At 42.0% G+C, this 24,926-nt stretch overlaps 1 protein-coding gene across 6 annotated transcripts in view; it reads left to right on the top strand.

The window, feature by feature from the left end:
- The window catches only part of tns2a (tensin 2a), a 60,791-nt gene that overhangs the window by 21,600 nt on the left and 14,265 nt on the right, over nt 1-24,926 (top strand). For 4 of the 6 annotated variants that reach the window (XM_026154687.1, XM_026154686.1, XM_026154689.1 and 1 more), the window contains exons 4-10: nt 18,755-18,793; nt 19,202-19,243; nt 20,680-20,729; nt 21,040-21,223; nt 21,522-21,572; nt 21,659-21,781; nt 23,900-23,964. In XM_026154687.1, the coding sequence (XP_026010472.1) occupies nt 18,755-18,793; nt 19,202-19,243; nt 20,680-20,729; nt 21,040-21,223; nt 21,522-21,572; nt 21,659-21,781; nt 23,900-23,964 (554 nt within the window). Of the gene's footprint in view, nt 1-17,458; nt 17,476-18,754; nt 18,794-19,201; nt 19,244-20,679; nt 20,730-21,039; nt 21,224-21,521; nt 21,573-21,658; nt 21,782-23,899; nt 23,965-24,926 lie in introns of those variants that run through there. The other 2 variants (XM_026154692.1, XM_026154688.1) reach the window with 2 other exon arrangements.

Genomic DNA, 24,926 nt, shown 5'->3' with positions numbered 1-24,926 from the left:
CAAGTTTATAAAGCATAACAGTGAAAGGTAATGTTACTTTATGATTAACTTTTACCTCAAATAAAGGTATAGGTACATGACAGTATCTCTATAAAAGCAGACATCTCAGGAGCCGTTCTAAAAAGAAGCCTGTTCATTTGCATTCCTCAATGTAAGCTGCGAGCCTTCCTTCGAACACCACACTGCTGGCTCTGTGAAAGAGTCATTGATGGAAGTATGGCATAATGAATGGACAGAGTGATGCTGAGGGGGAGAATGTGAAAGGCGCAGAAGGCTGAGGCAGGGAACCTTGGCAGGCAGCAGCTGACTGAGATAAAGCTAAGGGGTGAAGGCATGTGGCAAAGACGAGCATCATTCCTCTAGCATCCCTCTGTCCTCTTGTCTTTTATCTGCGGAGAGCCTTGGGGATGAGTTCAGAGATGAAAGGATGGCTTTGAAACAGCACACGCAATAAAAAAGTAAAATCAGCTTTTTAAGGACAGCTTGTGGTGTTGGTCGCACAGAGTTATAGGTTGGTTATGACTCTAGAGTGGACATAGACCAGTAAGCCACAACATTAAAACCACCGACAGGTGAAACAAAGAACAATAAAAATGTCTTTACAATGGAATGCTCTGCTGGGAAACAACCTTTGTTACATACTATCCACCTAAAATATTGCTGCACCACATCACTGACTACAGTAGTCTCCTATACCAGTGGAACTACCCCTCCAAACTGTCAGAGGTGAAGGAACAGGCCTTATCTGTGTCTATGCTTTCACAGTCAGAGCTGAGAACCTACAGAATATAGGAAGATGGTTTTGATGTTGTGGCTGACTGAAAATAGTATTTGTTTTCTTCCATTGTAGGAACTGTCTGTCTGTATGCGTTGTTGTGAAAGAGAAACTTCAAGGATTAGATGAGTTTTCAGTAATGCAGCTGGTTTCTTATTTTAACTTAAAAGTAATGCAACATAGCATTATAGCAGCACAGCTAGCATGATTGTGTTTAGATGTAAAACCACAACTTGAAATATAACTTTACTTTTTAATGACTTTAGACAAACAAAATACAGTACAATGTGTTCACTGGTTAATTAAGAGATACAGTTAACTTCACCTTTAGACATAATCAGAGATTTAATCTGTTTTTAAGCTAGGCTAGGTGCTAGCTAGAGCGCTATGTGTTTGTATAGCCATAAAAGGCTGTGTCAGTGTTCTTGTTTATCTTGTCATGTGATTTTGTTAACCACAGTTCTAGCCCTGAACTTAAACCCTAACCCTTTGCTCTGGACACGAGCGACAATTATTTTGGGAAAAATGTAAATAAAGACTTGGGAGAATAAAATAATTACAATGTTTGTGTCAATTTGTACAAATCAGCAGTTTGGCTACTTATGCTCCTCATTTAGCAGTACATATTTTAAATGGTGAGAAATGTTCCAGTGTTTTCCAATTTATTAGGAAAAAAGTTGATTATTCCACAGATATTTTATATTTTTAAGATTTATTACAAAAAAACAAAGATCGGGATGTTCTTAAACAGCCTTACTATAACTGTTTGATGTGTGGTTGTTGACTGGGAGTTAAACTGTGATATCCATCGCTGCTGCCCAGGAAGGGAGAGGTCGGATAAGGGAGGGTGTGGAGGACTGGCTTCTCTGTACATATTAGCTGTTATCTAACCTTATGTATAACGCAGAGACTTGAGGAGGGATGAAGGATTGGCATTGGTCTTTCCTAATGTGAATTCAGATATTTGAAGTAAAGACAGTGACACAGCAAACTGAATAAAAATGAACAAGCTAATGCGTGTCACCTGGTTTGTGGTAAACAGGTGTAGTTACCTGTGTTAGAGCAGTTACTTTGCATGCCATTCACGTTGATTTTGTTAACAATTACATTGTCTTTGAATCGCCCAGCTCTCCTCTCCTCCCGTTTGTGTGTGTCTGTGTTTGTATGTGTGTGATATTCCTGCATACACACACGCCTAAGCACTTCTGGAGGTCTGTCATCTGTAAGGCATCCTGTTTACCACACCATTCAGTATGTTGTCAGAGTAGAATTCAGCTCTGTGACGGTGGGAAAAAAAGAAATCATAAACCTACATCTCATAAAGATTGACTGGTAGTGATTGTACTCTGCATGTTTTTAATTTCAGTTATTCTGCTCCCTGCTCTTTGCCCATGAGGTCAGCAGCCTCCAGCTGCCTCGTCTCTGTCTCTATTAAAAAGAACAGACTCTCACAGAGACGAGCAGAAGGCCATAAACAGTTTTACTTCACCATGTTCTCTCTCAGAGAATAGTCTCCCTTATCTTTGATCCCAAGTGGAAAATTTAGTCCGAAGGGAATTTGTAGGGGGTGGTGGGGAAGGAGATGGCGGGGAGAGAAGAGAGAGGGGGGCGAGAGAGGAACAGTGGGAGTAGGAAGGATTAAAATTAGTGAAATGCAACCCGTGACGATTTGACCGGCCCGTCTGGTCTAATTAGGCAAGAAGAGGCATTTCCGCTGGTCAAACTACGGGCTGGTGGCTAACTACTTGATTACCAAACCGAGTCACGCCCACCAGTGATCAGTCAGGCAGGATCAATGGATGTGTGGCTGACTGCCAGATGTGCTGTATCAGACAAAACAGAGCTGACTGAAAAGAGCTCCTGTAGATTGCTGATGATTTCTTACTGTAAGCAGTGCTTTGAATTGACATCTGAAACCAAAGGCAATCTAAAAGTTTTAACTTTGTTTAAACCCTTCGTATAAGGTCATAAGAGGTCAAATCTGATAACATTTTTTCCTAACTGGTGTTGCCAACCATCCATTCATCTATCCATCCATAAATACTTTTTCTTCAGCTTATCCAGTTAATGGTTATGGGGGTGCTGGAGCTTATCCCTGCTGTCATGGGAAAAGAGGCAGGGTACACTCTGGACATGTTGCCAGCCTAATATTCCAAATTAAATATAAATTAAATTGCACATTTCACAGTTTCATGCGTGTATTGTTGTACTGCTTCATCCACATGAAGCAAGATTTCTCAGCAGAACAAGATAAGCGTTATTCACTTTCCCTGTTTTAAGTATTATTCCACCACTGACTGTCTGCGACTGCAGTTCAGTGAGTAAAGGAAAACATTTCAGAATGGAATTTCATTGTTTTAGGGGTAAGTCGTCCTGCAGATGGTGTATGCTTATGCTGGTAAAGTGGGGCTGCATATCACAGTAATTACACTCTCTGGCCCCGCCCCCCACATATTGGGATTGCTTATTGTCTCTCGTCCTTGTCACAGCTCTCATCCACTGAACATGTCAAAATATATTTTACATGAGGCTAAGCTGTGTGCCGTTTGCATTGCCTGCTGTTCTCTTTACAAGAAGAGGCTGTACAATCAAGTACAGATAGAGTGGAAGTGGGGGAGGACGCAGGGATGGGGGAGAAGAGCAACATAACCCGCCTGATGTTTCTCTGAGCCTTTCATCAAGACAGTTGTGGTTGCTGTTGTGCTCCTCGGGGCTCTTTTTTTCTAATAAGGAAATTCAAAACATAGAAGTACTTTCAGGAAAAGAACCCTTTGAAGTGTCTCCTGCGCACTTCCTCTACTGTGACAAATTTCCTGAAGGATTCAAAAGACTGTGTTGCCACTTTCTTTCCTTTTTTAACTTTGCATTAACTAACGTGACACTCTCAAAAACATCAAGCAGTTGCAGGCTAACAGAAGCGATGAGTGGATGGAATTTTAGAGCAATGTCAGAAACAAAAAGTCGACCAGATTCCCTGTTTTCCCAACATGCAGCTGACCCTGACATCCCTGTTACTCTACAGACTTCCCGTCACTATAGGAATATGTCACTCGTTGCTATTAGAGCATGCCAGCTGCAGCATGTTTTTAAGCAGTCTCCTGTAACAGGGAGGCTTAAATAAGAAATATCCATCGCAGCAGTTTACTGTAAGAAACCTTTTAATTGTTTCAGTAGGTTGTTTTTGGGGGGCCTCAGTGACATCAGCAGCAAGTCATTCTTGTGGCGTCTAGCCCGGGCCTCTGGTTCCCCCCCTGCAGTTCCAGTATTTCACTAAATACTCGTGTAGTCAGCATGAGTCATTCAGGATAACAGGATCCAACTGCATCATTTTAACATTACTGGGACCATGACCGTCTCTTCTGACTCAACGAACTTTATCACAGACAGCTCTGGTAATTGCTGAGATAAGTTGGCATGTTTTCAGTTCGTGTGTGTGTGTGTGTGTGTGTGTGTGTGTGTGTGTGTGTGTGTGTGTGTGTGTGTGTCCAGTACAGACTAAGCGAGAGAAGGAGCGAGTGAGCATTGTTGATGAGAGTTAAAACCATAAGCATGACAGCTTACTTAGCCAAGTTGGGACTAAGCCAGTCCACTCTGTGTGTGTGTATGCGTACATGTGTGTGCGTGTGTGTCTTAGCTAGGACATAAGCTGTTCTAATTGGCCGATGGGTTTGTTCTCAGAACTTTTGCATATTTCACTTCACTTCATTTGTATCTGGTATTTCATACATCATTCAAGGAGCCTTCTTATAGTGAGGGCAAGACCCAAGACTATTATAGAGAATAATTATTAACTGTACATAAGATAGACCATGACTGTGAATTCTCGACTTCACAGTTTACAGCCTTAACTTTGCCATTTTTCAACCATTTCAATCATTTTCAATTAATAGGAAGATGAAAAATATATATATTTTTTTAATTTCTACCACCATCATCAGCTCACATCTGTTTTGATTATAAAATCTGAAATCTGTTTAAATATGCCTGTCTAATACACAATGTTTCTAATTATTTAAAAATCCCAAAATGTGTGTGTGTGTGTGTGTGTGTGTGTGTGTGTGTGTGTGTGTGTGTGTGTGTGTGTGTGTGTGTGTGTGTGTGTGTGTGTGTGTGTGTGCTTGTATTTTTTCACTTATAAAGAAATGGGTCCATGAATTAGCACAGGCAGGGCTGGGCTGGCACAAAAAATATCGGCAATTTCATGTTTGCGGAAAAAAACATCTATAGTATGTGACAATTTAAAAACTACATTTTAGCTACTAGCAGTTGTTCATGGTTAAAGGAGCCATCCCAGTCCAGCCCTGAGCACAGATGAGGCTGAGCACACTGTTGGTGTCGACTGCCTGTATCTGCACACCTGTTAATTTGAAAGTTACAATAAAATTTTCACTGTTAGATGTCATTAGATTGCAGATTGAATCAGGTGAGTTCTGTTTTCTTACCCCTCCCAATCAAAGTGCATAATCCTAGCTACGGTGGCTGCTATAGGACAACTCACTTGGCTGACAAAAGGTTAGTTGTATAATGGCTGCATGCGTTTTTCATGTTTCTACTACTGTTTGTGCAAAAAGAAACATTTGTCCACATTATATTTTAACATGTCTGAATAATATCAACACTTAAAACTAAATTAGGAAAGAAAAATGGACTTTTGTACATTTGGTATAAAAGAGTAAATCGTTCTTAGAGACAAACCATCTTTATAGCAAGTTGAATACTTTCCGGCAGGGTCTGTCATATGTGTGCCTGTGTTTAATTGGGTTTTCCTGTCTTGCCTCTTTTGGCTGTTGTACCCAGTCAGTTCACCTCCCCAGACCTCAAAGAAATAACTGAAAAAAACCTAAAAAAAACAAAAGTCAAAGGAAGAGATGGAAGACTGCGACCACAGTGGCGTCTATTTTGTGAATTGTGGTGTAGTGCAGGAGGAGATGGGTCCTAAAACGGTGGTTGACATTGCCCATCTGAAGAATGCAAATGCATTTTTGTGCATATGGTAAACAATGCGAAGACTGCAAATATAGAAAGAGGAGGAGACACTGTGCTTTTGGGAATTGTGCAAGTGCCTGCTTATCGACAAGATGAATGAGAGACGGCGCCCAGCCGCAGAGCATAGACGTGGAATGAAGATCTGTAATGATGCCCCACATCGGTTGGCTCACAAGAGGTTTTTCCATTGTTGATCTCTCCCAATCACATCATGACCCCGGCCTTCCTGTGTTGTTTATTTACCCATGTTTATTTTTATCCAGCTTCAAGCTCTCCGCGCTTGTTTGGGTTGGGTGGAAGTTAAAGATGGGTGGATGAGAATGCTGTGTGTGTGCACAGCGTGTGTGTGCACAGCGTGTGTGTGCACACGCGTGTGTGTGTGTGCGCTTTAACCTTGAGCATGTACCTAGCAACCCTCTGTACAAGCAGCATTCCTGTTTGTGTTTTCCATCTGCTTAACTTTAGTCTGTGTAGTCAGAACCTCAAAATCCATAACAGGGATTTGCATCCCACTTGGTCATAAAAGCTCCACCACAGGGACCCATGTGACCTATGAGATCTTCAGCCGCCCTCTCAGCTGCTTGGACCGAAAATGTAACCGTGATAGACAGAGACCTCTTTCTTTCCTTTTGGGGTCAAAATAAAGTGTGGGAACAAGAGACAAAGAGTGAGGAGGGGGGAAGGAAAACACAAATGCTTTGTTAGATGGCCTCGTATAAAGACGAGCACAATATTGCACTCCTAAATCTGCTGGATGTAAGTCTTTCACCTATAGGTGTTGTTTTTGCTTAGCTATGGTCTTGAAGCCCTCATGAGTTAGGTCGGGTTTCTGGTTTTCTCATGAAGACCATCTTGTGATGATTAAGAGGCATTGGACATGTGGGTTGCATTTAAAGGGCAGTTATACAGCTAAGCCAGGTAACTATCAAAAGTGCCATAGCATAAGTCAGGCAGGTTTGTGCTAAAGAGTGACCATCTGTGTTTCTGACTGCCAAAACGGTCTTAAAACAAAACCCAGTCTTATGTGTCAGTTTTACATTAGTTACAGATGAGGACAAAGTTATTACCCCCCAGCTCAGGTACAGATAGCAGAAGGAAAATACAAATAAAATACAAACAAATAAAAAATAAGTAAGATAATACACTATATACAACAGTAGCATACACAGTATGTGATTAAGGATATGGTTGTGGAAATATGCAAAACATAAACTATATAGCTTAACATAACTATTCTACCACTACTAAGCGCTCCTTTAACAGAGCAAGGGATTTTCAACATAGCATCTTTAAACATATAAGTTTCTTTAGAAAGCGTAAATTATTTCTATTTGCGCACAATAACAGAATAAGCCCTGAAAAACTGACCTTTTTGTTGAGCTATAGTAAAAACAACTGGTGTGCAATGATGTGCTTTAATTTGGTGAACTTTATATATCCGTATTTGTATATCAGTGAAGGATTGTGTAATTACCCCCTTAAGTGCATTAAAGGGAGCCTTTGTTTAAAAAAAATCTAAATAAATTATTATTACAAAATGTCAGATTGAGCAAATGAGCACAGACAGTTCAAGCTTGCTGCTGTATCCGTCCTGCTTCCTCGTTTCTGTAAGTGCTTCAATGTTTCATCAGCATTTCTCTTACAGCTTGAAAAAGTTTCCCCTCTGCGATCATATGAGTGTAATACATCACTTTATAAGGCCCCCTGCATTCTTCTCAGGCTCGCTCACTGATGTAGGTGATGATGGTGATCACTAAAGCACACAAGGTCACAGCCAGCATTTTGTTCGACAGCTGAATCTTTGCTGCTTTCATCAGTGTCCTCTGATTGGCTCTCCTAAGGGAGCTGAAGGAATGAGGAGCCTGTTAGGCCTAAGGCTTAACATCAAAGGAAATGGTGCATGTGAACAGCGTTCATATGTAGCTGGACGTGGCTTGATTGGGGTCCGGATTGGTTGGTACAGTTTGCTTTGCTCATAGACGTAGTTTTTGTTGGTTTGTCATAAGGACAACAGACACATCTATTGTTGGGTGTCTGTTGCAAAAACCCTACAGACAAAGAATGTAATTGGTATGGCTCCCACACCTTAACATCTGCGATCATTTGAGGTCTCCACTGCTTCCCTTGAGTCATGGTTTAGTGTCACTGTGGGTTTATATGCTTGGGGAACTTTGTCCACAGTTTCCTCATCTGCACACTGATCTCACTTGCATTAATCCATTGATTTGATGTTTTCCCGTTCAACACTACCTGAGGGAACACCATGGTATTTTAAGATCTTCTTTGCTGCCATTAGGCTTGATGGCAAGGGTGTTGTTGTAGTGGTCATTAATGTAACTGAGCTGCCTCCCCATCTTATTTTGTAGTGGGACATACTCCAACTCCCCCTGCAGCTGGCAGCAACAGTGCTCCTCCTGTCAGATCTGCTGTGAGCTGGAAGGGCTACGTGTAGTCACAGAAGCACTCATGAGGATACCCCAAGGAAAGAAAGCCCAAATGTTCCCAGCTAGCCTTAGAAATCAATGCTTATCAATGCCTCAGACTGATAGCATCATTTGCTGGGAGAATACTAAAACCCCGGTGTTCTGGGTTTGGATTGGTTAGAGAAAAACAGTCACCAAGTACTCAGCTAAATGTCAATCAGATGAAAAATATTTAAAGTAAAACTTACGTTGCTTCATTTGATGTATCAGAATGAGCAGTGAGTGCTGCTGTATGGCCTTGTTGCTTGTGTGTGCTTCTTAAAGGCACTGCTGGTTATTTATATGCAAGGAAATATTACAAGCGGCAAAAAAGTACTTTAGCTCGTAGCTATTCACGCACAGACTGTGTCTGACGCTGTTTCTTACAGTAATGACATACCAAGGCTAATAGCTCACTCTGTAGTTACTCCTGTCACAGCCCACAGCTCTTAAGCAATGCATTGAGAGGAGAGACCTGTGCTTTATTCATTTACTATGTTTTTTCTGGTTTTGATGGATCAAAGGGCAAGTTGGGAGGTTTAGGAGCCAGGGCCACTACAGGCAAGAAGAAGATGGAGAGCTAGCAGAAGGAGATGGTGGAGAGGGTTATGGAGGTCAGAGGTTTCTGGACATTGTCAGCAGGACACATTTGAAAAGAGGCAGCAGAGGCAAAACGACAGGCAGCGTTTCACTGAGTGTGTGTACATGATGGAGTACAGAGAGCAAGTATATTAGTAAGACAGAGTAGGCATATTGATTTTTGTCATTTTAATAACATTTGTCACTCGTTATGACTTTCCTTTGCTTCAAACACACAAAGACAAGGACTGTAAAGATGTAAGAAAGTCAGAAGTTCAGAAGCAGGGTGCAGGGAATAAAAAGATTCCAATAAAAGTAGGGGGAGGCACAGAAGTTGGAGATGTGAGAGGAAGACAAACAGGAATGGTTTTGTCAGAAACAGATTAGAGAAGAAAAGGAAGGAAACACCAGGATTGTGAGAGGATATCCAAGGGAAGAAAGTCTGCGATTAGGAGAAAGTTGATCGAGTAGAACTGAGAAAAACAGAGGAAAGAGAAAGGAAGAAGTTAAAAAGCTGGAGAGGAAAACAGATATGGACCAAAAGAAAAGGGAAGCAGAAGAAAAACAAAACCGTAAAGAGGGAAGTGAATAAGCGTGGAAAATAAAGGGAGCAAGCTGAGAAAGGAAAAGAAGGAAGAGGAGATAAATGAGCAGATAAGAAGGTAACAAGGTAGGAGAAAAGCGATGCAAGAAGGATGAAAAGAGAAACGAAGTGATGGGTGGAGGTCTGTTAGCAGGAAGTTTGTGCGTAAGTGTTGGCCTGGGGAGATGGAATCTGGTGCGGTGTGGTGTGTTTGTTCTGGCTTAGCGGCCACCCTCAGCAGGCCCCTTCACTGGGCACTGTGGGAGAGAGGGATGCAGAGGGCTAAAAACTGAGAAAATGGTTTTGAAAAGTCGATAACCAGTGCGCAAGCGCCAAAACGAGGTACAGCCTGCTTTGAGAAACAAAAGCACTAAAGGGTGCGGGTTGAAAATCGAGCAACTGTAGTCATAACAAATGGAAATCTGAAACAGTGTGGATCACTTCCAGGACTGCAAACTGGAAGCATTGGATGATCCCATAAGGCTTTGATTTTCTTGTTGAACTACTAAATTTATTTTATTTTTATTCATTTTTTTGTTCCAGTAACAGCACCAATTTTATATCTTTCTTTAAACCTGTGGCATCACTCGTTGGACGTCACGTTCAAGCGATTAAAGTATAATTTGATATTTGAATGATGATCTAATGAGAAGAGATGGAACTACTGTACTGCATTTTATTACATAACGTGAATAGATGCACAACATTTGTACTGTATAATACTGGCTTGACCATATTAAAGATCCTTTCATGGTCTTTCATGTTATAGATCATAATTTTTGCAGAATTCCCCCAAATTTCCAGCGTCAGACCTAAACAGCTTACGGACACTTGCTATGGTAACAGTAATGCCATCTTGTTCCCTCCTACCGACTGTCAACTTCTGCAGTATGAGACTGAATTATGGACAGTGTCTGAAATGTACAAAAAACTGAGCAAATGTGTGGACAGTACAGTTTGGTCAGGCCTCATGCTTAAGATGACTCATCACATAAAGAATGTGAGTCACTTCAGGGCTCGCAAAATTTTAAAATCCCTGGTAGCCCTTCGGGCAGGCACTCTTTAGTTTTTGGTAGCCCGAAATAAATTTGAGTAGCCCGAATAAAAAAAGATTATTTTTATTGTATAATATTGTAAAGGAAACAAAACATCAATCAAAAAATTGTTAAAACACAAATTACAACAACTGTGTAAACATTACAATCAACTCAAATATCTGGTTCTAATTAAACAGAATTTTCTGTGAACTTGTTAGAACTGTGTAGAACATGAATTAGTCTGTGTCAGATCCTGAATCTGAAATTTCCACTGAAGTCTCGGATGAGAAAATGCCACTCGACGTTGAGGGCATAGCATCTCCTTCATCAGCTTTCTCTTCCTGTGCATTGCCCTCCATTTCACTGCTCTTTGTTCTTGTCGGGGTTTTATGATCCAGGTGTCTTGAACCTTTTCCAGAAAACATCCAGAAACGAATCGACTTGTCAGGGCAAAAAGATTCAACTGTTTCCCCATTAATGGAGAGTTGCATGCAGTCATTCAGTGTTTCAGGGTGTAGAGAGGTACGATGTGTTGTCTTCACTCGGTTCATGCAAGAAAATCCTCTCTCACAGATGGCTGTCGATGGACTAAGTGTCAGCATTAATTTCAGCAGCAACAAGATATGAGAGAGATGTTCTGGATTCTCAGAGAGGAGATCTCTGTACAAGCAATCTACTTTGCGACCCCGGCGTTCTGCAAGCCACACTTTTAGATCCATCCATTCTTGTGGAATTTTCTCTTTCTCTTCTGCATCTAGCAAACAGGCAAAATGTGTGACAAGATAATCCACCTCTTCATCCCCATAATTTGCTAGTTCTTCTCTGGGGTAGGGAAGAGTGGAAGGGTCAAAAACCTTGAAACAAGAGAGAGGCTTTTCATGGAGATTTTTAAATCTGTTGTCCATGTACTTGACTGTGTTGTCAATAATCTTCTGGATCTCTGCACCAAAGGTGTCTTTGTCTGTTCCCTCACCTCTTCTAGCAGGTCGCTGACTTTTTGTTAGCTGAGTTCCACAGTAGCAAATGCTACCATCCTGGTTCGCTGTGAACTTTGTGTCCAAGCTTTTCTGATATTCTCCTGGTTTTGTTTTCAGGCTGAGTAAGCGTGATGTTGTGCTCTCAACTAACTGATTTGTTCGTGTGATGTTTAGGTTATCATGCTGAAAATCAGTAGAGCACTTGGATAAGATGGTACTGTAGTCCAACATGAAATGCAGGAAGCGAACACATTTCTCAGTCTTCATCTCCTGCACCACCCCCTTAGCCTTGGCTGCATCCTCGGCTTTGACATCACTTCCTTCTGCCATGTTTTCCATATGAACAACAGTGGGAGTGTAATTTTTTTCCACAGCCTTTAGACATCTCAGCCGGCTTGGAAGCCACCGTGTGCTCTTCAGCCCACTGAAATGTTCCAGCCTCTCATTTAGCAGTTCACTTATTTCTGTCAGCTCTCTTCGCTTCTTTGGGGAATAGTAGTACATCTTAAAGATGGTTTTCAGTGTATCTTCAAATTTCACCAGGTACTCACAGCCTTTCACGCTATCCAGCACGGCTAGCTCTAGTTTGTGTGCCACACAGTGGATTGTTATGATGTGGGGTATCCTCTGTTTCAGTCTCCCAGCTACTCCTGTTTTCTCACCCATCATCACTGCAGCACCATCAAAATTTGCACACACTACTTTCCATGTGTCCTCTCTGATACCCATGGTGTTCACTGCTTCATCAATAGCCTCTAAAATACCTGCAGCATTTGCACTCTTGACTGGCTGACATTTGATCATGTATGTGGCTATGTCACCATTATCCCTCACATACCTGACGTGAACCAACTCCTGTTCTATTATACCAGTGTCTGTACTGCCATCTGCAAGAATGGATAAGAACCTGCTTTCTTGAATTTCCTTTTCAATCTGGTCTCTTGAAGTTTGTGCTATTGCTCCAATAAACTCTCTGCAAGCATGGTCATTGAGGTAAGTGGAACCAAGATCTAGGCCATTTGCTTTCTGAAGTTTGCAAAGACTGCTAAATTTTGCCAGTGGTAGTTCACTCTTTGCCACATAGTACGCAGTTCTAAACAGCTTTTTCAGGACTTCTTGTTGTGCTTGGTTTATTTTTAGTATGGTTTTTGCAATTGGTGTTTGTTCTGGGACAGATGCTGCAGACTGAGCACCAATGCATTTCTTGTGATGCAGAGATTTCTCATGAGTTCTGATGGGGTCTTTCCTAAAATTACTGGTCCCAGTAACAAAGGCGCTTGTCGACTCAGCAATAGAGGGAAACTCACGACACACCCGGCAGAACATCATGTTATTTACCTTGTCATATTCCAGCCACAGAAATTCTTTTGTCCATGAATCCAAAAAACTGTGCTTTCTTTTTGCCTCGTAATCTGATTTATCATAACTTTTCCGCTTTGTGGTTGGCCTTTCTTTGCCTGTCCCTTCTTCATCCTGACCTGTCTTTTTTGGCTCAGCAGAACTAAAATACCTGCGTAAATCCATCTGTCTTTACACATGCCAGAGATTTTTTTTTTAAATTCTCTGCGCAGTCAACCTCTAGCACGTTTAAGCTTGCTGCGGGAGATTTCACGTGCCACGTTTGAAGAGTAAGCTAGTGAGTGATGTTGTGTCCTGTCTGACTATACCATATTGCACCACTAGAGGGTGGTGTCGTGAAATAAGAGGAAAGTGCAGTCGGGAAATTGTAGAGTTAGAATATAGTTAAGACGGCTATCTGATAACTCGATATGTCTCCCTGTTACCTCTACGATGTAAAGTTATGTGCTGCATTCATTAAAGAGCACTGTTCTTTGATGAGGACTCAGCTAATTACTCAGCTACATTTGAAAGAAAGCAAAGGCATTGTCATATATTTTTACTTCCTATGATAGCCCGACGGGCAGGGCTGAGATAGATTTTGGTAGCCCGACTGGAAATATCACTAGCCCTGGGATGTCGGGCTAGCGATTTTGCAAGCCCTGCACTTATTCAAAAAAATAAAGTAATTTGTAATAGGGCACGGTGGTGCAGTGATTGGCACTGTTGCCTCACAGGTCCTGGGTTTGAATCACCATTCAACCAGAATCTGTCTGTGTGGAGTTTGGATCTTCTCTCCGTGTCTGTAGGGGTTCTCTCAGGTGCTCTGGCTTCCTCCCACAGTCCAAAGACATGCAGTTAGTGGGGTTAGGTTAACTGGTGATTCGAAATTGCCCATAGGTGTGAATGGTTGTGTTAGCCCTGTAATATACTGTCCAAGGTGTACCTGGCTGCTGAGATAGGCTCCAGCTCCCCCACGAGAAGCAAAAGAGGAGGAATGGATAGAATATATTAACAGATTATTTTTACTGTTTACATCCATTCATCTAAAAACAAATACTAACATCCATATCCATCAACAGGAAGAAATTTATGGAAGAGTTGTGTGAGAGGACAGATCTCAGATCTTCTTGTTCAGCCCTGTATCTAAAAAAAATGGCCGACGTATGAACTAGATTTTTAAGATTTTCAGATATGGCGCTTGTTTGTTTTTTTTCATAGTAGCCTAAATTTTGAGCCCTGAACGTTGACTCTGAGTTCAAACCCACACCCAAAGGAAGGGATGTAGAAATTAATGCAGGCAGTGTCTATCTTAAACGCTTTAGAATATGTCCCGAAAAGAGAATTTGATAACATGTGAAAAGAATCATTTCTCTTCCATGTGAGAGCCAAAGATATATTTGACTGGGGCTGTAAGAAGACTGTTTTGTGTTATTTAAGAATAGCAGAATGGACCACACAGTAGAAAATGTGCTGCTTCACTTGCTCTAGTTGGGGGAGAAAAAAACGGGAAAAAAGACTCTTTTAAAATGAAACTGACCTTCACCAGCCAGAGGGAATTAAGAGAAATTAGATCCTGGCCCAGCCCAAACTCTGCCTTTTGATGCAGTGGGTTCAGACTCAGCTTTAAAAAAGTACACAGGAAAAGATCTGAGATTCAGTCCCCTGTGGACATGGAAAAGAAACATTAATTCTTAGAGTGAGTCATACAGGAACATTGTCCAGTTAGTCATTTGATAGCCGATGTTAAACCTGAACCAGTTTCCTGCAACTTATCAAACAACGTTGTCCCTCAATTTAGCTCATTGTCTGCTCCTCTGCCTTCCTGCTGATGTCTGTGTCACACTAAGGCAACACTAAGAGACTGCACTTTATTCTAAAGAAAGAACGCCTAACACAAACTCCACAGCACATAGTCACTGTGGTGACACGCCCCCTGGGTTCAGGGCCTGTGTAACTTCCCCTTTGTGCACAATGAGATATACACAAGCCCTTGCCCTTTTCCTGTGTCCAAATAAACAGTCCAAAAAGGGCTCTTTCGGTGGAACATTGCCTTTTGCGTATGTGTGTGCGTGCACACGTGTTGTCGTACGTTACGTAAGCTTGACTGTGGCCCTCAGCCCCCTTCATTAGGGCTGCTGTTCAGCCCCTGCTTCCTTTGGTCACAGTTCATTGACCTGTAGGCCCATAACAGACATGGGAATCGGATGTGTCATTCCAAGTGTGTGTGCGTTTCTGTCTCAGTGCTCCTCCAGCTGTGTAGCCAGGATATCTGGCTTCGCGTTTGCACATGCTTCACATTTTGTAAACACACTCTCAAAAACGAGTTGTTCTTGTAATTACTCGGAACTCAAGGACATCTCGATCTTGTGCTGTGTTTATCATGTGCATTGGTTTTGTCTTTGCATCCTGCGTGATATCAGTGATCTTAAAATAGGACGGGCAGTTCTCCCAGTCGTGGTTAATACATTTAAACACCTGATTAAAATGTGGGACTTTTGGGCAGTTACATGTTCTTTCACATGAATACCGAGTTGGTTTGTTGTTGATTAAGGATCCAAAGTCCTGTTGACATTATTTCTTCTCTAAGATTGCAAAACAGTTTTGCCTCATCACGATGGTCAGAGACACCTTCTCATCATAATGAAACCTTTCTGAGGCACAGCTGAGTTTCAGTTTTATTTCTCATAAGTAATTGACCACAACGTCGGCTGAGGAGCATGATGGCTCGGCAATAACAACCGTTGCTGTTCCAGCCTGCCTGGTGGTAATAAGGAGAAGAGATTATGTGCTGGATGATCCTTGATAATAAAGTGGACTCACACAGGGACCTTGGAGGGAGATGTTCTTATAATAGCAGGAAGGCTCTGTTGGTAGATTTATCCCTATACCAAAATGTGATGTAGTCTGTCAGCAGGCTCTCGCTCGTACCTCTTTAGCATGCTTTAGTTTTTCAGTCTAGCTTTTCTGTTTGTTTGTTTGTTTGTTTAGTTATAGCCATTAAATAATGTACTAAGCTGCTTGCTCACTAGTTAACATCCAGTCGTAAAAAATGTTACTAGTGAAAAGCAAGAATTTGATCACCTTAGCAGGTCATCTACTGATCGGAAGGTTGGTGGTTCGATTCCTGGCTTCACCTAGTCTGTATGCCAAATATCCTTGGGCAAGATACAAATTGCTCTCCGATGCATCCATCGGAGTGTGAATGCTAGTTAGAAAGCACAAAGAAAAAGTGCTTGTGTGAATGGGTGAATGCACAAGTTGTGTAAAGCGCTTTGAGTGCTCAGAAGAGTAGAAAAGTGCTATATAAGAACCAGTCCATCCAGTCCAACTCACCTCACAATTAACAAACTATAAATATATAAAATCAATGTCAAAAACATGTTTAGAGACATAAAAACAAAAATGAGTAAACTTATTAATAAATAGATCCTCATTCATACCTGTTGGAAATAAACTCTTTAAATGGAATATCCACAATAGCTCTCTCTTGTTCCTGATAAAACTGATATCTCTTTGACTGGGCTTAACAGCTTTAATACCTATAAAGAATAAAGATGAGCTACAGTGTTTTTCATTAAAATGTCTTGCAATCATTCCTTTAAATAGAACTTCTGTATTGTTTATTTCCTTTTATGGCTACGTTCACACTGCAGGCGAAAGCGCATCAAATCCGATTTTTTTTGACCCTATGCGACCCATATCCGATCATGCTATGACAGTGTGAACGGCACAAATCCGATATTTTCAAATCCGATCTGGGTCACTTTCGTATGTGGTACTGAATCCGATACATATCCGATGTTTTAGAAAGCGACTGCTGTTTGAAACTGTTGGGAAGATAATGTTGGAGAAACGTTATCTTCCCATTTTATTTATACTGTATAATCTGCAGATTCTGACAGGAATCTGCAACTATCCTTTGAAGCACCGCTCCTCTAAAACAGCAATAAGGATAATTATTAGGTAATTTACATTATTATGTAAATAACAAAATAACTTAAAGCAAAAACTGGGAAACGTAAAGTCCGAAGTCTTTATATTAAGGGCCATCAGTCAAACAATATTGTTTGCTCTGGGTCTAAACTTCTTTTGCGCATGCGGGCCGCTTTGAGTGTTCACACTAGAGCGTGTTTGCTGTCGCATTTTATTTGTAGTGTGAACGAGCAGACAAAAAAATCAGATTTGATCAAAAAATCGGAATTGAGCATTAAGACCTGCAGTGTGAACGTAGCCTTTGAGAGGACACAATATATATATATTTTATTAATAAAGCTTTTTACATAAATAATCTTGCCACTTATAGGGTCTTTAGATGATTTTAAGTGTATTGGTAATTTATGCAAGACCCAAATTCAAAATTACCTTGTAGGCTATGTAGGTTATATCACAGTTGTTGTTGGGCAATCATGTGAAGCTCTAACAACCCGAACCCTAATGTTTTACCTTTTTTCATAAGTTGCCGTTTCGTGAGGATTCTTTAAACATCTTTAAATCTGTAATGAGTCAGTCCAGACCCTTTGGTTTAACCAGCCAGCAAGCATCATCCCCTTGAATGCTGATTGTTCAGCGTATTTATGCGTTAATGGGTGATTGGTTTATTTGATTTTTTTCTGGAGTCTACTGTTTTATTTTTAACACAAACTCTTCTTTCCACCAGCTCTTTATCTTTCTCCGTGTCCCTTGGAAGTAGGTGAAGTTGTGCCAAACCTTTGGATATATACCTGCTGCCCAGTCTGTGAGTCAGCAAAACGATCCCAAAACCATGTACAACCTTTTTCCTTTTGTTTTTTTTTTCTTTTTCTAAAGGCCTTGTTGAGTGAGATCTTGGCAAGAAGACACCATATACCAATCAAACATAACATGGCCTAATGTTGTGTTCGTCCCCTTTATGCTGCCAAAACAGCCCTAAACCAATCGAGGCATGGACTCAACACCTCAGACTCATTGGTGTGCTCCTCAAGCTATTTCTGCTTTGTGGCAGACCAGATCATCACACAGGCAACCTTCTTCCTTTGCATTAGTTCGAATGCCCACATGCCCATTGATGGTCCTTTAGTGGTGGACAGGTTGTAGCATGGACTGGTCTACAGCTATGCAGCCACATACGCAACAAACTGTGATACACTGTATAATCTGATGCCTTTTTATCAGAACCAGCATTTTATTTGTTATTTCTTTCAGCAATTTGAGCTACAGTAGCTCAAATTGGACCACGTGCACCAACCTTCACTCCCCATATGCATCAGTGAGCCTTGGCCACCCATCACCCTGTTATTGGTTTACCAATGTTCCTTCGTTGGACCACTTGTGATAGACACTAAACACTGCAGTCAGTGACCACTGCTCAGATCCTTACATTTGTCTGTTTTTCCTGCTTCTAAGACATCAACATTGAGGACAAAGTGCTTACTTGCTCCCTGTTATATCCCACCCACTAACAGGTGCCATGATGAAGAGATAATCAGTGTTAGTCATGTCGTCCGTCAGCGGCCATAATGTTGTGTTTGATCAGTATATAACTGACTGTGAGAATGTTAAATAGGATTTTAATTGTGTGGATCTTGAGTGTGATGCACGTTACATCTTCTCGAGTACAATTTTAATACTTTTCACAAACCTTCATTATGTCTTTGTTTGTAATTTGCAAAAACCAAAATGGAAATGTAAGTGTAGAGCTTGATGAACATAGCCTTGCAGTCATGGGACTAATCATGTCGCAGCTTAATCTTCATATTAAATACAGATGCTGTGTATGAGTGGACTGTATCATCGTAAACCTTCCAGCTTCTACTTAACGGCTTCTCAGTTTTATTTGTGGATTTTCCTCCCTATCATCTTGTTTTAGGAAGCAATTGCTTCCCACGTCCGACCTCATCACTCTGTCCTCAAGCGAAAAGGATGTTTGGTTTTGTTGCTTTTTTATCCTCTTTGTGTGTGTGTGCGTGTGTGTGTGTGTGTGTGTGGGCATGTGTGTCATTCATGTATTCAGATGTGTCTGCATTTGTGTGTTCTAGGTGACCTTTGCATGCACCCCAGCTCCCTCCAATGATCTGGTAAGTCCCCTCCATTTCCTCATTTCTTTTCCTCAAAAGAAACTTTTCCCACCCTGTCTGTCCATAGTTAGGAGGCATGGCTCCCCAAAACCACTGTATGGTTTCCTCTTGCTGAATTCCTTTTGGGAAGCCGAGCCCTCAGCCCAGTTAGTGCTCATTCCTCGAGCTCTGTGGGATTTCAGTCCACAAGAGGAAAAAAAAAAAAGAGTTGATGTAGGAAGTAGTAATGTTTACCTATTAGGGAGTCTGTTTGTTTAATTAACTCTCCTTTCCTTCCTCTGTATTGCCTCCTCTTCTCTCCCCTTTCTCCCCACTCTCACCTCCTTTCAACCTCCTCCCTTTGCCCCTCTTCTTCTCGCTTTCGTTCACTTCACCTTCATCCTATCACCGCTCCTTCCTCACATCCAGCAGCGTAGAGGGACGGCTCCTTCTCGACACATCCAACACCTGGTGAGCATACTTTGACCTCCATGCTCTCTCCTCGTCCTCCTCATAACCCTCATGCTTTTTCGCTCTGTATCTTCCCCCTTTTTCCTACACGCCGCCAGTATCAAGCTGTCTGTCTGGGCAATGTCCAAACCTGTCAAGGAATAAAAAGTTTGTGGCTTCACTCATTTTGATTTATCACATACTAAACAAATCGAAGAGAGAGCGATGGCAGATACTTTACTAAAGGCCATGAAGTATGTAATTGAGCTCAAAGTGATTTATCCCTTAAAGAACTAGTGTGTTGGGCAGATTTAACCTACTTCTTCATCGTGACATATTTTAGCTTTGTAAATGTGCAAACAAAGGATCAAAGTGCCTCAGAACAAGAAAGGGTTAATAATAATCTGCAGATTAGATTTTTTTAAATTCATCCCATAGACTGTAAATAAAACATGGTAAGTGCCTTAAACCTAAAGAGCGATCAAGGGGCTTTGGTCTCAAGAAGAAGTCTGGTTCTAGAGAAACCCGTGGCAACATATTATATGTAATGTATAAAACATTATGTTTATTATGTTATGTTTATTTTGTAACATTATTGGTCAACAATAGAACAAAAGGTTCACAGCAACAAAACCTCTCACTAACCAATGGCTGAAATCACTGTGGTTGTGACCGTCTTTCATGTACAGTCTATGTTCTGGAGCTGTTCGCTTTAAATGGCCTGTATTTATATAGCGCTTTACTAGTCCCTAAGGACCCCAAAGCACTTTACATATCCAGTCATCCACCCATTCACACACACATTCACACACTGGTGATGGCAGCTACATTGTAGCCACAGCCACCCTGGGGCGCACTGACAGAGGTGAGGCTGCCAGACACTGGCGCCACCGGGCCCTCTGACCACCACCAGTAGGCAACGGGTGAAGTGTCTTGCCCAAGGACACAACGACCGAGACTGTCCAAGCCGGGGCTCGAACCGGCAACCTTCAGATTACAAGGCGAACTCCCAACTCTTGAGCCACGATCGCCCTGCCTTTAGGCTGAAATCTTGAAGGAGGATCGTGGTTCCACAACTTTAATGCCATACCTTTGCTCTCTGCCGTTTTATCTCAGTGTAAATTATATCTCCAGTGGAACATTAAAACAATGCACAGGTCAATGCGATGACATGATTTGACATCTTAATTTATTATAATTTACTTAACTTACTGTGTACAAGATTGACTAGAGAGTGTCCAGTTTACTGTGAGAGAAGAGATGAACAAGCTTTCAAAGGAGGCCTGAAAGGCAAACTTCAGGGACTTGAGGGTAGTCCATATCCAATGTGGACAGATAAGTAACTTGCTCATTTGTTATCATTATCAAAAAGGGCCCAAAGTACATCATTGTTAAAGTGGTAATGAGGTATAGATGAGCTTTGACTGTGTCTTATTGCATATTTGTTTTTTCTACAGGGATCCACCAAATCTTTAACCTACACCAAACAGAGAAACACCCTGCCAAGGTAACACCATTTCATTCATTTTCCACGTTGGGGAAGTTTCTACAGAAATCATTAAATACAAATGTAAATAATGTCTCTACACTGGCACAACGCTCTGCTTGCTCTGAAACTTGCACCATCTTATACCTGTTCCTTAGACAAATGTTTTTATTGCGTGACCTGCTTGTGAAGCACTACCCAGTTTCTCTCTTACGTGATGGTTTCTCTCCATTCATCCAGTTAGGAGCTTCTTCAGAGTGCGTCTCAGGGTCTGTGCTAAGCTACCACAAACAACCCACTGACCCCTGCTGTCTCTTTTCGGTTCCTCCAGGAGTTTCAGCGTGGACCGTGTGATGGAGCGAGTGATGGAACGAAACTACGACTTTGACCTCACCTACATCACCGAGAGGATCATCTCCGTCTTCTTCCCTCCGAAGCTGGAAGAGCAGAGATACCGGCTGAACCTGAAGGAGGTGGCTGCCATGCTCAAGTCCAAACACCAGGAAAAGTTTCTGGTGAGTGAAGAGAAATGCAATACACTCATCAGCTGAGTTATACCGTAAGTACAGAAGCCTTTGCAAGACATTGTTTACTCCTGGGAGCATTCAGCTAAATACATTTGAAGCATTTGAAGCATTGTTGCACAATACACTTTGGCATATAGCCACAGGAAGCGACAAAATAGAAACCCACAAATAAGCAGTCTGTTTGTTTTTTTTCTGTCACGCCCATAATAAAATAATAGTGATGACAGCTTGTTACTGTGATGCAGTGTAGTGATGATATAAAAAAAACAAACCTTTCTGTTTTCAGCTCCTGAATCTTTCTGAAAGGCGCCACGATATCACCCGACTGAACCCAAAGGTAGGACTTCCTGTAATTCTTCATGTTAAGAATTCACTTCAGAAACGTTCATTTAATCTGCTTCTCCCGTCTCCACCCACCATCAGGTCCACGACTTTGGCTGGCCCGACCTCCACGCCCCACCGCTGGATAAGATCTGTGCCATATGCAAGGCCATGGAGAACTGGTTGAACTCTGACCCCCAGCACGTGGTGGTCTTACACTGCAAGGTCAGACTTTAGGGGCCCTCTGAGGTTTCTCAGACGGACATCACACCATTTCCCAGGCTTTAAAACAGGCACATGCAATGTTCGATGTGGAGCAGCAGCTGCTCTACTCTGAGCCCCTCCCGGATGGCCGAACTTCTCACCCTATCTCTAAGGGAGAGGCCAGCCACCCTTCGGAGGAAGCTCATTTCTGCCGCTTGTATCCGCGATCTCATTCTTTCGGTCACTACCCACAGCTCGTGGCCATAGGTGAGGGTAGGGACGTAGATCGACCGGTAAATTGAGAGCTTCGCTTTTACACTCAGCTCCCTCTTCACCACGACGGACCGGTGCAGCGTCCGCATTACTGCAGCTGCAGCCCCAATCCGTCTGTCGATCCCCGGCTCCCTTCTCCCATCACTCGCGAACAAGACCCCGAGATACTTGAACTCCTCCACTTGGGGCAGGAACTCATCCCCGACCCGGAGTGGGCACTCCACCCTTTTCCGGCTGAGAACCATGGCCTCAGATTTGGAGGTGCTGATCCTCATTCCCGCTGCTTCACACTCGGCTGCGAACCGTTCCAGTGCGAGCTGGAGGCCCTCACCCGATGAAGCCAACAGAACCACATCATCTGCAAAAATCAGAGATGAGATTCTGAGGCCACCAAAGCGAAAGCCCTCCGCCACTTGGCCATCAGAACTTATGTATCATTACAGCATGTGGAGTAGAAGTCCAGCCCATTCATCAGACCAGCCCACCTACTTCCATTGCTCCAATGGAAGAAGGTGGGCTGGTCTGATGAATCACATTTCTTTGACATCAGCGTGGATGCTCAGGTGTGTCACTTACCTGGTGATCACAAGGCACCAGGATGCATTATGGGAAGAAAGCAAGCTGGTGGAGGCAGTGTGATGCTTTGGGTTATGTTCCAGGAGAAACCTTGGGTCTTACCATCCATGTGCACCACATTTATAAATCAGCAGCATTTGTGAATTCTAAAATCTCAACCAGCAGCTAGTATTAGGATTCAGCAAATTAATTTAATGAATAAAAGGAAAACGTTTTCTACTGTAGCGTACCATTCTAGAAGTGTGAAGTAGTATAAAGATGAAATAGTGAAGTGAAGCATATCCAAATTATACTTATCAGTATCGGATCCCAACACTACCAGATGCCTGAAACAAGCCTGTGAAACTGTGAGCAGCAATATTATAGAAACAAATGGCTAGCTGACCTTTGGGCATGTGACGTTACAGTCTAGTATTTCTCTTGCTTGCTTGTGCATGTTTAATCAGACATAATTGCTCCGTAAAGAACACTTTATTAGATACTGCTGTTCACACAACTTGACTAGAACCAAAATTGCAGAGTGCACCATATAATTCAATAAGCTCCTTCCACCCATGGTAAAAAAAATTAACCATGCAATTAAGATCAAACTCTGTCATCCTGACATTTAACTTCCACGCCTTTGCACATCGTTTAGAGACTCTTTTCCATCGTCCAATCAGAAGAGAGGTGGTGATTTGAACGCTTGGACCATTACTGAACAGTCACCAGCTAATGCTGGTGGTGTCTGAGCTCCCAGACCTCGTCTAGATGTTTTATTTATTGGTTTTGGTCAGGAGAATTGAAATCCTAAAACCAGACTACTTCTGTGGTCTGCCAACTTTCCAGAACATTCCAGCTACAAGCAATCCTTTGCCAGCTGCAGATCACGCCAGGGACGTGAATAAACAAGTTGTTGTCAATGAAACGTCCTCCGCTGAGAGATCTGCTGTGCAAAACAAGCTTTAATTTGTGCTCAGCGTGTGGAGGTGCAGCCTCCCTACTGGGATCTGGAAGGGTCACTTCAGGAATTCGGAGCTGGAATGTCTTTGGAATGTGTCAGGAAGTAAAGAGCAACCAGTGTGAAAAAAACACCACAGGGAGCTTTTTAATTTGAAGTCAAGCAGCCTTTTTCACATCTCGCCGTGACACTCCCATGTGTCCTGCTCTTCTGCTTTGCTCCTTTTTTTTTTTCTATGAAAAATCTGTTAAAACCATCTGGTCTTATAAAGCGTGAAAATGAGCTGTCCATAACACCTGAGGGTGAGATCAGCACATCGTCATCATTTCTTTGTCCTCTCCCTCTTACAGGGTAACAAAGGTAAAACTGGCGTCATTATCGCAGCCTACATGCACTACAGCAAGATCTCTGCAGGGTGAGTATGTGTTTGTTAATGTCAGAGACAATCAGAGCAATCAATCAGAGTATCTGCACATTTAATGTGTTAAAGACTGTCTGGGGCAATAACCTGTTTACGTTCAGTTCCCAAAAGCAAACAAACACAGTTAAAACAGTCTAAAAGTGGTCAGTGTTGTTGTGCTCCCAGATGTTCCAATCAAGAGTGCTGTCCTGGCTTCCATTTGGGGGGAAAGAGATCATGTGCAGGGGCTGCAATGACTGATATGCTCCGCTGCATGAAACACTTGCTTTGTTTTGGTTGTTTAGTTTTACCTTTAGGATGTTGTGGCCCAGACTGGGGTGATCCAGTATTGTGATTGTGACAGATTACCACCACACGTCCCTCATGATTTGATATTATTGCAATGTTTAACATTATTGCAAGTTTTGCAGTATTGCTATTTATAACCTTTATTCAACTGTAAATTATAAGACCTAAAACATGCCATAAATCTTGCCATAAGTCGGAGTCTGTCTGCTACTGGTCTGTTATCAGTCTGCAATTGAATGGGAACAAGCTGGCTATTACATGCAGTCTGTTTGTGATGATACAGCAATTAACTGTGATAAATGGTTAAAAATCACATATATCATGTTGTTTACATGGACAGAAAGCCACATGTAATTATCACATTTGTGCTCTTCATCCTTCACGTTTTCTAAGAATATAACAGAATACAACCAGCCGACAGCCGGTTAAAGTCGAGTCCCCTCGAGTTGTGCTCGTAATGTCTCTGAGCAACTGCAGTCAGTCCACGTTTGCTCGACTAACATTATCTGAGGGTTTTGGTGCCCTCTGATTCATATTATACTAAGAATATTTTAATGTATTCAATTAAATGTCAATATTTGGTATCTCTATCGATATAAAATCGCAACATAAAATATCGCAATACTTTGCCGTATCGTTCTTTGTTTGGGCTCAGGTATAATAGACTG

This window comes from Astatotilapia calliptera, chromosome 20, assembly GCF_900246225.1.
Source record: "Astatotilapia calliptera chromosome 20, fAstCal1.2, whole genome shotgun sequence".
Lineage (NCBI taxonomy): Eukaryota > Metazoa > Chordata > Actinopteri > Cichliformes > Cichlidae > Astatotilapia > Astatotilapia calliptera.
This window is presented reverse-complemented; position numbering and strand designations above follow the sequence as displayed.